At 33.3% G+C, this 13,783-nt stretch overlaps 1 protein-coding gene across 4 annotated transcripts in view; it reads left to right on the top strand.

Annotated features, from left to right (window-relative positions):
* Window positions 1-13,783, top strand: part of grm7 (glutamate metabotropic receptor 7) — a 376,391-nt gene that overhangs the window by 304,912 nt on the left and 57,696 nt on the right. For all 4 annotated transcript variants that reach the window (XM_073936208.1, XM_073936209.1, NM_001302247.1 and 1 more), the window contains 1 exon segment: window positions 445-1,380. In XM_073936208.1, the coding sequence (XP_073792309.1) occupies window positions 445-1,380 (936 nt within the window).

Below are 13,783 nucleotides of genomic sequence, written 5' to 3'. Positions count from 1 at the left end.
AAAGAGAGTACTTCATATGAACCAGACACCTTATAAGCACTCTATACCTTTTTCAACCACATTTACCACAAAACATTATTCAAAACAGAGTGTGCTTCACATGTGTTGGACTTGACAAACCACCTGCAAGTCACACACTTTGACCTCTCTGTTTACACCAGACGCTTTCTTATCAACAATTCATGTCTCTGAAAACATTTCTTAGTGTGCGTCACACAGGTGTGACTGGGCTTGACAAACCACCTGTAGGACACATTCTAACCTCCAAATTTTACCCTCACCTGTAAGTTGCATTGGATAAATAATCTACTAAATGTACTAATTATCTGGTTACCCACATTCTTCAAAATATCACTTTTGGGTGAATGTCTAGATATATGTTTAGAGAAATGTTTGGACCAACTTCTTATGTATATCCATTGTTTTTTTGTTTTTGTTTTTCAGATGGATGAGATGCAGTGGCCTAATGGTGAGATGGAGATCCCCAGCTCGGTCTGCAGTCTTCCCTGTAAGACAGGTCAACGCAAGAAGATGGTGAAAGGCATGCCATGCTGTTGGCACTGCGAGCCCTGCGACGGCTACCAGTACCAGTACGACGAGACCTCTTGCAAGCTGTGTGCCTACAACATGCGCCCTAACCCCAATCGTACCGCCTGCCAGCCAATCCCAATTGTCAAACTGGAGTGGCACTCTCCCTGGGCCGTCATTTCAGTCTTCCTGGCAATGCTCGGCATCATCGCCACCATCTTCGTCATGGCAACGTTTATCCGCTACAATGATACGCCAATCGTCAGAGCATCTGGGAGGGAGCTCAGCTACGTTCTGCTAACTGGGATCTTCCTATGTTACATCATTACTTTTGTTATGATCGCTACGCCGGATGTGGCTGTGTGCTCCTTCAGACGAATCTTCCTCGGGTTGGGAATGTGTATTAGTTATGCGGCTTTACTTACCAAGACAAACCGAATTTATCGGATCTTCGAGGAAGGGAAGAAGTCAGTTACTCCGCCGAAACTGATTAGCCCGACGTCTCAGTTAGCAATCACATCTAGCCTGATCTCCGTCCAGCTCTTAGGGGTGCTCATATGGTTCGGTGTGGATCCTCCGAACACCATAATCGATTATGATGAACAGAAAACCATAAACCCAGAGAAGGCCCGAGGGGTTCTGAAGTGTGACATTACGGACTTACAGATCATCTGTTCTCTAGGATACAGCATCTTGTTAATGGTGACGTGTACAGTTTACGCCATCAAGACGCGAGGCGTTCCGGAAAACTTCAACGAAGCCAAACCCATCGGCTTCACCATGTACACCACCTGCATTGTGTGGCTAGCATTCATTCCTATATTCTTCGGGACGGCACAGTCGGCGGAAAAGGTAATGCTTGGTTTTATACTTTTCGCAATGTGTTTATGCTTACGGTTTTGGCAATCACATCCGCTTGCGCTTTGTCTGTTCACCAAGGGATAGTTTACCAAATAAATTACACTCTGTCATAATTTAATTACTAACTCCATTTGTCCTAATGCTGGTTGAGTTTTTTTTTTTTTTTTTTCTTCTGCTGAATAGAAAAGAAGGTATTTTGGGATATGGTAGCCATTGACTTCTCTTACATACGATGCATTGCAAAATTTTCTGCCGAAGGGCACTTATTGGCCACGATTTTGAAGGATGGACACTTCAGGCCATGATAATGACAATAATAATTAATAATTCCTTACATTTATTTTCTGGACACTCAAAGTGCTTTACACATTTTTGGGGGGATTTCCTTTACCACCACCAGTGTGTAGCATTTACCTGGATGACGCGATGGCAGCCATATTGTGCCAGACCCGCACACAAGCTGATTGATGTCTGATAGACAGAGTGATGAAGCCAATTATGATATGAGGATGGTTAGGAGGCCATGATGGACAGATGCCAGTGGGTAAATTTGGCCAGGATACCAGGGTATGCAGGTAAACCCCCTAGTCTTTTTCAAAGGACATCTTGGGATTTTTAACAACCACAGAGAGTCAGAACTTCGGTTTAACGTCCTATCTGAAGGACATTTCTCACTGACAGTATCCCCATAAACATACTGTTATCTATCTTCCCACTTAAATCTAGAGGCAAAACACAGCTAGGAAAGAACAAATGAAGGAAGAGGGGAGAGTACCGCTTTCAGACCCAGAATCAACAGTCAACACCTTCTTAATATTCTGATCACCATCAGGCAACCATTGATTTATTTTGTGATCAATTGAAATAACATTTCTTACATTTTAAAGAAACAATACAAAACAAAAATAATACCTCAGGATATGGGGGTCCAAATTAACAAACAAAACAACCGATAACTAATTTAAGACAAACTAACTTACCTAACAAAATAAACATTCCCAAAAGAAAAAAAATACATATTACTTCCCTTTCTTCCTGCCTACCCACCAAAACAGGAGAAAAAGTTTCTAAATAAAATACATCCCCACACCTTACTCATACCAGCAACTTATTTCACATTATAAACATGAAACCAATAGAAGTCAGAAGCCCCTGGTATCTGGGACTGGAGCAGCTCAAGTGAGACATGTCGTCTCCCCTCTCCCTTGCCTTCTGGTCGGTTGCAGCCAGTCTTTATTGCTCAGTTGATTAGCTGCACAGATTAGACTCAGGTTGCATCAATCTGTAAACAAAAGAAATCAGGAAACAGAAAAACTGCAATATAGAAAAAAAATAATAAAACAGCCACGGGACGTAACTTTTTAACGATTTGTAATTGCAGCAAATTGTTTGGAAGCATTAAAAGTGTCCAAGAAGACAACCAAAATCTTTACACATAATGACCCAGAGACTGTTTAGATGATGTCACTGATGACATGATGACGGATGTTTACTGTATGATGACCGAAATGGCCTTAATTACCAAGCACGCACAAGACGTCAACATGACGTCAGATTGATGGTTTACCCCTAACGCCATGGGGATGCTGCATTTTGTTTGGAAATGAAAATCGGTTTGACGTCAGAACCCAACGTCCAATGACAAACCTAAAATTAACCAAATATCAACGTCTAATGATGTTACAGCTTGAGGTTGTGTGGACATTACCACTATGACGTCAATCAGATTTTGGATTTAAGTTGCCATAACAGATATATAAATGTCAGTATTTGATGTCAAAATGACGTTTGTTTAAGATGTTGGCTCGACATTGGAATTTGGTCATTTTTGGTCATATTTGAAGTCATTTTTGGACATTAAAATGAGATTGTCTTTAGACGCTGGCTAGACATTGAAATTTGGTCACCTGACATCACTACCTAAATCTATCCTAATATTAACATCCTATGACGTTGTGTGCCTCCTGGGCAATAACTAAATGCACTACAGAATATAACGTTTGCACACATACATGCACAAATTACATGTAAATCAACTTTTTACAGGGTAAAGGCCCGTAGACACCGAGTCGTTTTTAGTTTGCGATTATCGTCAGGTTTTTTTCGAGACATTTTTCCATATTCAAACCCAAGCGATTTTTACTGTAGTCAAGTATGCCAAATTTCTACCTGACCTTAGATGGTGCTACACAACTTTAAGCTCCTGACACCCGCTTGTAACAGAAGAAGACATGAAGTTGACACGATTGTTGTTAAAGTTACCGAGCTCCAGCTCTAGCGATGAAGAAATGATTATTGTTGACCAGAGCAATAAACAGCTCCACACTCATGTCACCTTCTTCTTTAATGTGCGCTCGCATTGAAAGTTTTGTGCTTGAGCTCCTCTAAGTGTAACTTCAGCTAAGTGACTTCAGCAGATTTGTGCACGTGAACAAAAGTGCCAATCTGATTAGTGGAGAAGGTTTAGACATGGCGCGTTAAACAAAAAAAAATTAGCATGAGACGTTTCTTTAAAAATTACGCTTTTACCCCTGCCATTTTGCGCGTTGTTGTGCACGATCACATTGGCACCATTTATTTAGTCACGAGGCGTTAAACGTCGACGGAAAACGCAAGAAAAAAAGTGTCCCGGTGTGCACGGACCTCAATACTCACTATTCATTACTCTGGAGTACTTATGAAAGGTCTACTTTTTACTCATACTTTGAGTAATATTTACAACATAATTTTACTCTACTTCCATTACATTTTTTAGGCCAATAATAGTACTTTTAGTATGCTTTTTCAGTACTCTTTTCTCTACTAATTGCCAAAAACAAGAAACAATACATTAGTGACTGAAGGTCGAAGGAAAGTAGTGCGGTAAAAGTACTGATACAGCGCAAAAAAATGTGTAAGCTAAAGAATTCAATTCAATTCAATTCAGCTTTATTTGTATAGCGCTTTTACAATGTAGATTGTGTCAAAGCAGCTTCACATAAATGGTCATAGTAACTGGAACAGTGTGGTTCAGTAACTGGAACAGTGTGGTTCAGGTTTTAGTGTTTAAGTTCAGTTCAGTTCAGTTTAGCTCAGTTCAGTGTGATTTAATCATTACTGAGAGTTCAAACACTGAAGAGCCAATTCATCGATGCGTGGCTCTACCAATCCTGAACCATGCGAGGCAGTGGCGACAGCGGAGAGGGAAAAAAAACTTCACCTGATGGGAGTGAAGAAAAAAAACCTTGAGAGAACCAGACTCAGTTGGGCACGACCATTTTAATTTCTCCGCTGGCCAAAAGTCTTGTGCAGAACTTCATTCGTCGTGGTTTAGGCTGGAAGATGGCCTCAGCGAAGACTCGTCTGTCCCTGGAGCGTCGCTGGAATCAGACTTATGTACGCAAGAAAAAGTACGCATTTCTATAATTATTATAAAATTACAATTATTGAGAAAAACTACTGAATTACAGTAGCTCCAGCATTTGTAATTTGTTGCTTTACACCACTGAATATTGTGCAGCCCTACATGTTACATATATGTAGTATCTGCCAATCAATCTTCGTATTTGACATCTATATTGCAAATAAAATTGCAGTGACATAAATGGAAAACTATAATCCTCCACCAGCATTAATGTAGATCTTTTACTTCTATGCACCGTACACTAGATTTGCATCTTTTTTTTTTTTTTTTTTTTTTTTTGGCTTTTTTTTTAAGTCCAGGCGATTGAAAGCACATCGCCCCTCCTTTCATTTACTTTTGGCCTTTTTGAATATTTTACTCCATAATTCGCTGGAAGCTGCTTCATGCATGCGTTTCCACTCAATTTCAGACCCATTTGCGGACCGATGTTGCAGTAATAGCTCTATTTTGTAATACCTGTTTTCAAGCTGCAGGCAATCTGGACTCCGGCTTTTGTACCTGTAAGATCGTCCATTTTTCATGCCTTCCCAAAGAGATGAAAAATCATATTTCATCAGAGGGAGTGAGGCTTGCCATCTCTGGGAACTGAAGGGCAAATAGATATTAATAGCACAGTTAAGGATCAGAATCAATGTCCCCCAACAATCCTTTAAAAGACATTTCATTAGCATAAGGACATCTGCTCATTATCTGCATAAGAGACGGATGGAGAGCCATTTTTTTCTCGACTCGATGCCACAAATGAAAAGCAATTACCTGAATAATAGAGCGAGCTGAGTTGAGCTTGTAGATGTTGTGTGCGATGATGGGCGTTGACAGTAAAACATTACATTTGTTAGAGGTTTTAATTATGGTTCTGAAGAACAGAGAGTTTTGTGCTTATGTTTTGCTAAATATAATCTAGAGTGGGAAGTCATATTAATTTGATGTATTTAGAAAATTATTATTAAAAATTAAGCACAATGGTATGCAATAATGAACAATTATACAGACCGATATGTATTTATTTATTTATTTGTTTATTTATTTATTTAAAAAGCACTATCAACCACAGCTAAAATTTATTTATTTATTTATTTTATTTATTTTATTTTATTTTAAATCATTTTAAGCACAGCTAAAACATTTATTGATTTATTTATCTAAAAACATTTTAACTACAGTTAAAACCTTTATTTATTTTATTTATTTGTTTGTTTTATTTTATCGTATTTTATTTTGTTTCGTTTTGTTTTTAACTACAGCTACAACATTAATTGATTAATTAATTTATTTATTTGTTTGTTTTTTTGTTTACTATTATCTAAAAATATTTTAATTACAGCTAAAACATGTATTTATGCATTTATTTGTTTCTTTGTTTTATTTATTTTATTTAAAAAACATTAACTACTGCTAAATCATGTATGTATTTGTTTATTTAAATTTTAAAACATATTTAACTACAACTAAATCATGTATTTATTTATTTATATTGATTTTAATTGAATTGGATTGAGCTACAACTAAAACATAAATATATGTAGCAAAAAATTGAAACAGTACTATTAAGGCCTGTGCACACCGGGACGCTTTTTGCTTGAATTTTCTAACAACGTCTAATGCCTGGTAAAGATGCCCAGAGGCGATATGAATGTAGTGCTGCTTATTGCACTGGTGAACAATAATCCTTTCTTAATCGGTACAGCTGGAGCTGCTACTTCAACCACCCATGCTTGTTCGAGTCACCAGTAACTTTAACAAGCGTGTCAACTTTCTGTCTTCTTCTGTGTTACAAGCGGGTATCAAAAGCTTAAAGTTGTGTAGCGCCATCTAACGTCAGGGAGTGATACTCTTCTGCTTAACGCCAGTAAAAATCGCTTGGGTTTGAATCCGAAAAAAACGTCTCATAAAACGCTGATGATAAGCGCAGATGAAATGCTGTGTACGAGCCTTTAGTTTGTTTAGTTGAAAGTTTCATTTTTAATATGTAGGTCTTTTTCTGAATGAATCAGCATTTTGAATAATATAATTTTGTACCTCTATGTTCAACATATTGGTAATTATTTAATAAATGCTTTACCATTTTAAGCAAACCACTGGAGTGGAGACAGCCATGAATGAATCATCAGTTTTGAGCAAATCAGTTGAATTAGTACATTTGTGAACTCATTAAGCCAGTCAATTGCTGAAACTTTTTAGCATATCTGAGATTTTTTTTTATAGTTGTGTTTTCAATTTGTTGATGTTTTGTTCCAAAAAGATTCAATATTTTTAACTAATTGCTTGATGAATGAATGAATGAATGAATGAATGAATGAATTAATGATTTACTTAATTTTTCACACCATCACATCCTTTTTTTCTGCATAAAAATTAAGGGTTTTAATTCATTGGTTGTGCAAACGAAGGAATAAATGAACAAACAAACAAACGAACAAACAAATTAATGATTCACTTTGGACGTCCTCTCACCACAGCTTATTGGGGATTTTTAGTCAAATTTAAAGTATTATTTGGTACCTCTCTGTTCAACATATTGATAATCTTTTAGTAAATGATTCAGTGTTTTGAACGAATCACTTGACTGCATCAAGTCATTGATTTCACTCATTAAGACTTACCGACATCTACACGTGGATTTAGTTTCATATTTAAAGTACAATCTAATTAAATTAGCATTTCTCTATGTATTCATGAGCATCCATGTGCAGGATTTTACAATTTTAGTACATTTATTTCAATAATTGCTCATGATTCGTTCAGGATCATCTCGATGTCTTTCTATCTTGTCGTCAGTGTGGTTTTCTACACTCTCTGAGTGATTCGTTTGGCTTTCTGCACACACCACAAAAAATAAATAAAAATGCTCTCAGCTCAAGGCCTTTCTATTACATATGACGGATTCCTCAGCACAGTAATCTTCAAAAAAATCTCTAGCGTGGACGGAATGATCTTATTGAGCAGGTCTGAAGCGCAGCCCAGTTTCTCATATGAATCTGCTCTACAGTTCTGCTACATTATGATGAACTGAGCTCATGTGCTTTTGTTGACTTCATATTGGACTAATGTCATTCTGTCTATATAACATAAAAGCAGACTGAATAAGATGGAGAAACTTCAGTGGATAGATTTGGCATGAGTTTATAAAAGATGACTTTTGACTGCTAAAGTTTTAGTAATGAACATTTTACATGCAAATTTGTATAACTGTTATACAAGTAGAAATACCATGTCTTATTATTTAGTTTCAGCATAAATTAAATATAAGGTAACTATAGCAAGTACTAATATGATGTAGACTTGAGTATATTTTTAGTAAATAATGTAGTATAAAATATACATATATGCTGTTTTATATGCTAAATTGCTATACCAGTGCTAGAAAGACATAACCTTTGCTATTATTATTATTATTATTATTATTATTATTATTATTATCATTATTATTATTATTAATTATTTTCTTTTCAGCTTAGTCCCTTTATTAATCTGGGGTTGCCACCCCAGAATGAACCACCAACTTATGCAGAATATGTTTTACACTGTAGATGCCCTTCCAGCTGCAACTCATCACTGGAAAACACTCACACACTCTCATTTACACATATACTCTACGGCTAGTGTAGTTCATCAATTCCCCTAATAGCACATGTGTTTGGACTGTGGGGTAAACCGAAGCACCCGGGCCGGAGGAAACCCACGCCAACACAGGGAGACCATGCAAGCTACACAGAAATGCCAACTGAGGCTCGAACCAGCAACCTTCTTGCTGTGAGGCAACAGAGCTGCCCACTACACTAACGTGACGCCATTATTATACTTAATAAAAATAAGAAATTGTTTAAATGTAGTTAGGTGTTTTAATGTTATCGCAATGCAACAAATTATAAGTAAAAAAAAAATTGATAATAATATTATAAACTTGATTCTATTTTAATATATAAATATATATATTTTTAAAAATCACATTTTAGATTTTTATGATCGTGTGTATCATTTTTGTTTTTGCATAGATTTGTAGAGAAAATAAAGAATTGTACTTTTATTTATTTACAGAATAATAATAATAATAATAATAATAATATAATAATAACCACAATAAAAGCTATATTATTATTATTATTATTATTATTATTATTATTATTATTATTATGTTCAATATGAAAGTTTATTGAAATAATAATACATATATTTTTGTTTCATAAATATATATATTAAGCACAGTTTTTGACCATGTCACATTTTATTATTATTATTATTATTAATATTATTATTATTATTATTATTATTATTATTATTATTATTATTATTATTATTATTATTATTAATAATAAAAACAACAACAATAATAATAATAATAATAATAATAATAATAATAATAATAATAATAACAAAAGCTATGTTATTATTATTATTATTATTATTATTATTATTATTATTATTATTATTATTATTATTAAATGGATGTTTAATATGAAAATAAAAATAAATAACTACGATATTTTAGTTTTAAATATGCATTAGTTTTTAGACCATGTCACATTTTTTTCATGAACATAAATGCATTTTAACTTTTTGAAATACTGGCATAATGTACACTTCTATTTCATATAATAACTTAATTAACCTGGCGACGCAGTGGCGCAGTAGGTAGTGATGTCGCCTCACAGCAAGAAGGTCGCTGGTTCGAGTTGGCATTTCCCAGTGATGGGTTGACGCTGGAAGGGCATCCGCTGCATAAATTATATTTTGGATAAATTGGCAGTTTATTCCGCTGTGGTGACCCCAGATTAATAAAGGGACTAAGCCGAAAAGAAAATGAATGAATGAATGAATGAACTTAATTAATTTACAATAGCTTAATTTTATATAATTGAATATCATTTTGTTTCTTTCTACACACACACACACACACACACACACACAGTATTGGAAGTTCAAAAGAACATCAAGCGGCTGATGTATCACTCTCTGTTTTCTCACTCTTATATCTCAGTATCAGGTAATCCTCTGAAGGAAGCTCTGCCAGGTCCTCTTCAAACAAACCCTGACTTTCTTTTTTAGTTTATTTTCATTCTTTCATTTTCTTTCACCCCGATTGAAAATGTTCCCCCTTCAAGTCACAGAGGCTTTGGCTGTTTTGAAGCCTGTGGCTTTTTTCTGCAGTGTGTTGATTTTCTGCGAACATCTGTACAGCTGCAGGCCTTTCCTGAGCCTGAACATGAAACCATGGAAAGATGAAGCTGAGAGTCAGACCTGCTCATTTGGGCAACAAAATGAATCACAGAGAGGTGTTTCTGTTCCGTCAATATTAGAGAAGAAGATTCAATCAATTTAGACTGGTCATACTGTACTGCTGAGGGAAAAAAAAAAAAATGGCATTATGTGTTTTAGAAATAAAGCACAATAGCACATAATATTATGTTAGACAGACCAAGAATTAACTCCTTTTTTCTTGAAAAGTGTTATTTATTTATTTATTTATTTATTTATTTATTTATTTATTTATTTATTTATTTATTTATTTATTTATTTATTTATATATTTATTTATTTATTTATTTATTTATTTATTTTATTTTTATTATTTTTATTCATCTAATTTTATTTATTTTTTATTCATTTAAAAACTAAAACATTTTAACTACAACTAAAATATTTATTTATTATTTTTTTGTTTATTTGTTTATTTAAAGGTTAAAACATTATTAAATACAACAAAAATGTTTATTTATTTATTAGATTTTTTTAAAGGTTGAAACATTAAATGCAACTAAGATATTTATTTATTTACTTATTTATTTTTATTTATTTAAAATTTGAAACATTATTAAATACAACTAAGATATTTATTTCTTTATCTATCTATTTATAATTTATTTTTTTATTCATTTAAATATTGAAACATTATTAACTACAACTAAAATATTTTTGTTTATTTATTTATTTGTGTACAATTTTAACAATTTTATACAACTAAAATATTTATTCAGTCATTTATTTATTCATTATTTATTTATTTATTTATTTATTTACTTGTGTACTTAAGTTTTTACACTTTGAAACATTATAATCTACAGCTAAAACATTTAAGAATTTATTAAGAATTTAAATTTAGGATTATTTAAAAAAGCACTATATTATTATGTGATGTCTAGACCAAACTGTCTAAATAAGAGTGTTTTTTCTCTGGACATAATACTATTTATTTATTTATTTATTTATTTATTTATTTATTTATTTATTTATTTATTTATTTATTTATTTATTTATTTATTTATTTGAATTACATTGAACTACAACTAAAACAAAATATATGTAGAAATAAATTGAAATGCTTAAATTGAGTATAAGTATCCATTTTCAGTGTATATCTTTATATCCATGAATGCATGAATGCACTAAACATGCTTGGAGTTTAATCATAACATCACCATTTTTCATTTCCATATATCTACAAACTCAAATAAGATAATTTAATTTTAGATTTATTTGTAATAAACGCTCTTTGTATGTTAATCTTCTGTCTTATTAAAGTCACTTGGCTTCATTCCCTAATACATCATATATTTTATTATTATTATTATTATTATTATTATTATTATTATTATTATTATTATTATTATTATTATTATTATTAGTTGTAGTATTAGTAGTAGTAGTAGTAGTAGTAGTAGTATTATTATCATTATGCTGGCTCTACAAAATGTTCCATAAGTACTATATAGAGATACTTTATATGTTTTTTCAGATTCATGTGAGGTTTTGGTCATTTGTAGTGGATCTGAGTACTGTATCAATGAATATTCAATGAATGTCTCATGAATATTCAGTAAGGTGTTTTTTTTTTTTTTTTTTGCTCTATTGAAACGTCTTTGGGAGTGTGACTGGCCATAGACAGCGTCAGTTAATGCTGATCAGGACTGACAGTCAGAGTTTCCTTGATGATTTGATGCAATATGCAAAGTAAGAAGTCAAGGTCTGCAAGGGCAAAATTCAACTCAAGCTTAAAATAAAAATGGGCAACACGTCCAGGAAAACTCATGCACTTCTTGCACTTTTCATGAGCAGATTTTTCAGGCCTAATCGATTTGTTTTGCAAATAAGGTGGATGAAAAAAATACCTTGGGACAGTTTGATTAATAATCTCAAAGTCAAACAAAATGCCATAGTCAACCTAACTGTATGTGCTTTTTAACATGCAACAGTTTGACTGCATAATTGTGTGCATATGTAATGGGTGTCCCATCAGCAACACACCCGTCCATATTAACTCAGATCTTGGACTCAATGAAAGAAGCCATCCACCATTGCACTCAATCAGATTTATTTTTTCCGTCTGAGATAAAACAAAAATATGTAGTGCAGTAATAGAGATAAAGTTGGTTTTATAATTCGCACATTTAGACTTTCCCCTTAATAATATAATTTAATTTCATAAAAGTATTATTTGCAAACTCTAAACAGTGAAATCATATTAGCAGCCAATGGCTATCAAAGTACAACATTGTTCACAGTCAAATAAACAGTGTTAATGTTGTTTTCAAGTCACACTTGCATGCTAATTCCAATCGAATAATCAAAGTAACATGGTAAACAATATAAAGACTTCTAAATAAACGAATGTGTGAATATAAAACCAACTTTACCTATATAGTGCAGTAAAGTGCAGGATTAACATTCAGCTTTCTCTTTCAGTCACAACGATCTCTGTGAATCTACATGTAAACATTTTCGTAAACTCAAAAACATAAAATATAAAAATTGATAAACAACATACCTGAGATACAACAAAAATATGTAGAGCAGTAAAGTGCAGGATAAACATTCAGCTCTCTCTCTATATTGTATACTATCATATTGTATACAACACTAAAATGCATTAGCAATGTAATGTTTCAGCTAGCAAAACACAAATCATCTCAATCGTTCCAAAATAAACATTAGGAAATCAAAACATGAACTAGTGTATTATTTACACAACATACACATCTGTTTCGATCAATGAAATTACACAAGGGTGAAGAGGCTGTACGAGTACTGTTATTCCAGAATATTGCACGGCTATCAGCCAATCAGATTCAAGAACCAGACAGAACTGTTGCATAAATATATATGGATACTGTTGTTTGTAGTTATTATTGTTAACTAAAACCTCAGATGATGTTCACTGAATTAAAATAAAAAAAAATATATAACTTAAATCAAATAGTTTAAAGATGCTTTTTTTCTGTCATCATTGCAAATTTTCTTAATTATATAAAATAGTTGATATTATCCCTTTTTAATCAGTTTGCGAGAGAGAGACGAGCTGTGCTTACCTTTCACAGTCACAACGATCTCTGTGAATCTATGGTAAGCGCTAGTGATGCGCCGAGGCTTCGAAGCATGTAACAAAAAAACGATACACCTCGCAGTGAAGCAGTGTACCGGAGCTTGATTCGTTTTGCCATCATCACTTGATCAGTGACGTCCGAAGCTTCATTTTCGCCTATACCCACGTGACTGCTTCGAATTTTGATTCAAAGGTTTAAACACCCTTATAGTAAAGTGTATAGCGAGAGATTAGGCGTCGATTACATACATTTGTACTGTTTCAAAGCACTGCACCAGTCCCCCTCACCAGTAATTAAACTAAAATACAATAGTAATTTTTAGTAAAAAGGTTTTGAACTATACTAAAGTGTATTAGCGTATTTTTTTTACAACTATCTTTAAAGAAAACCACCGCATATCGTAGTATTGTCTTTATTAGAGACCATCTGGCGAGCGCATCCTTATAGTATCAATCACATGGCGTCCTTCTAGAGCACTCGCCTCCCACACAGGAATTGCTGGTTTGATCCCCGCTTGGAGCAGGGCTAATTGTATTATGATAAACTTTTGATTACCTTGGATTTTACCACAGTCATCAGTTGTGTAATGTAATATATCTTGTGTAAAAACTACAGTAATTGAGTAATTTGTTTATATTGCTGTTGTTGTATTACTACATGAATGAGTTGGTCAG

This window comes from Danio rerio, chromosome 22 (assembly GCF_049306965.1).
Source record: "Danio rerio strain Tuebingen ecotype United States chromosome 22, GRCz12tu, whole genome shotgun sequence".
NCBI lineage: Eukaryota > Metazoa > Chordata > Actinopteri > Cypriniformes > Danionidae > Danio > Danio rerio.
The sequence above is the reverse complement of the archived record's forward strand: the minus strand, read 5'-3'. Positions and strand labels throughout refer to the sequence as shown.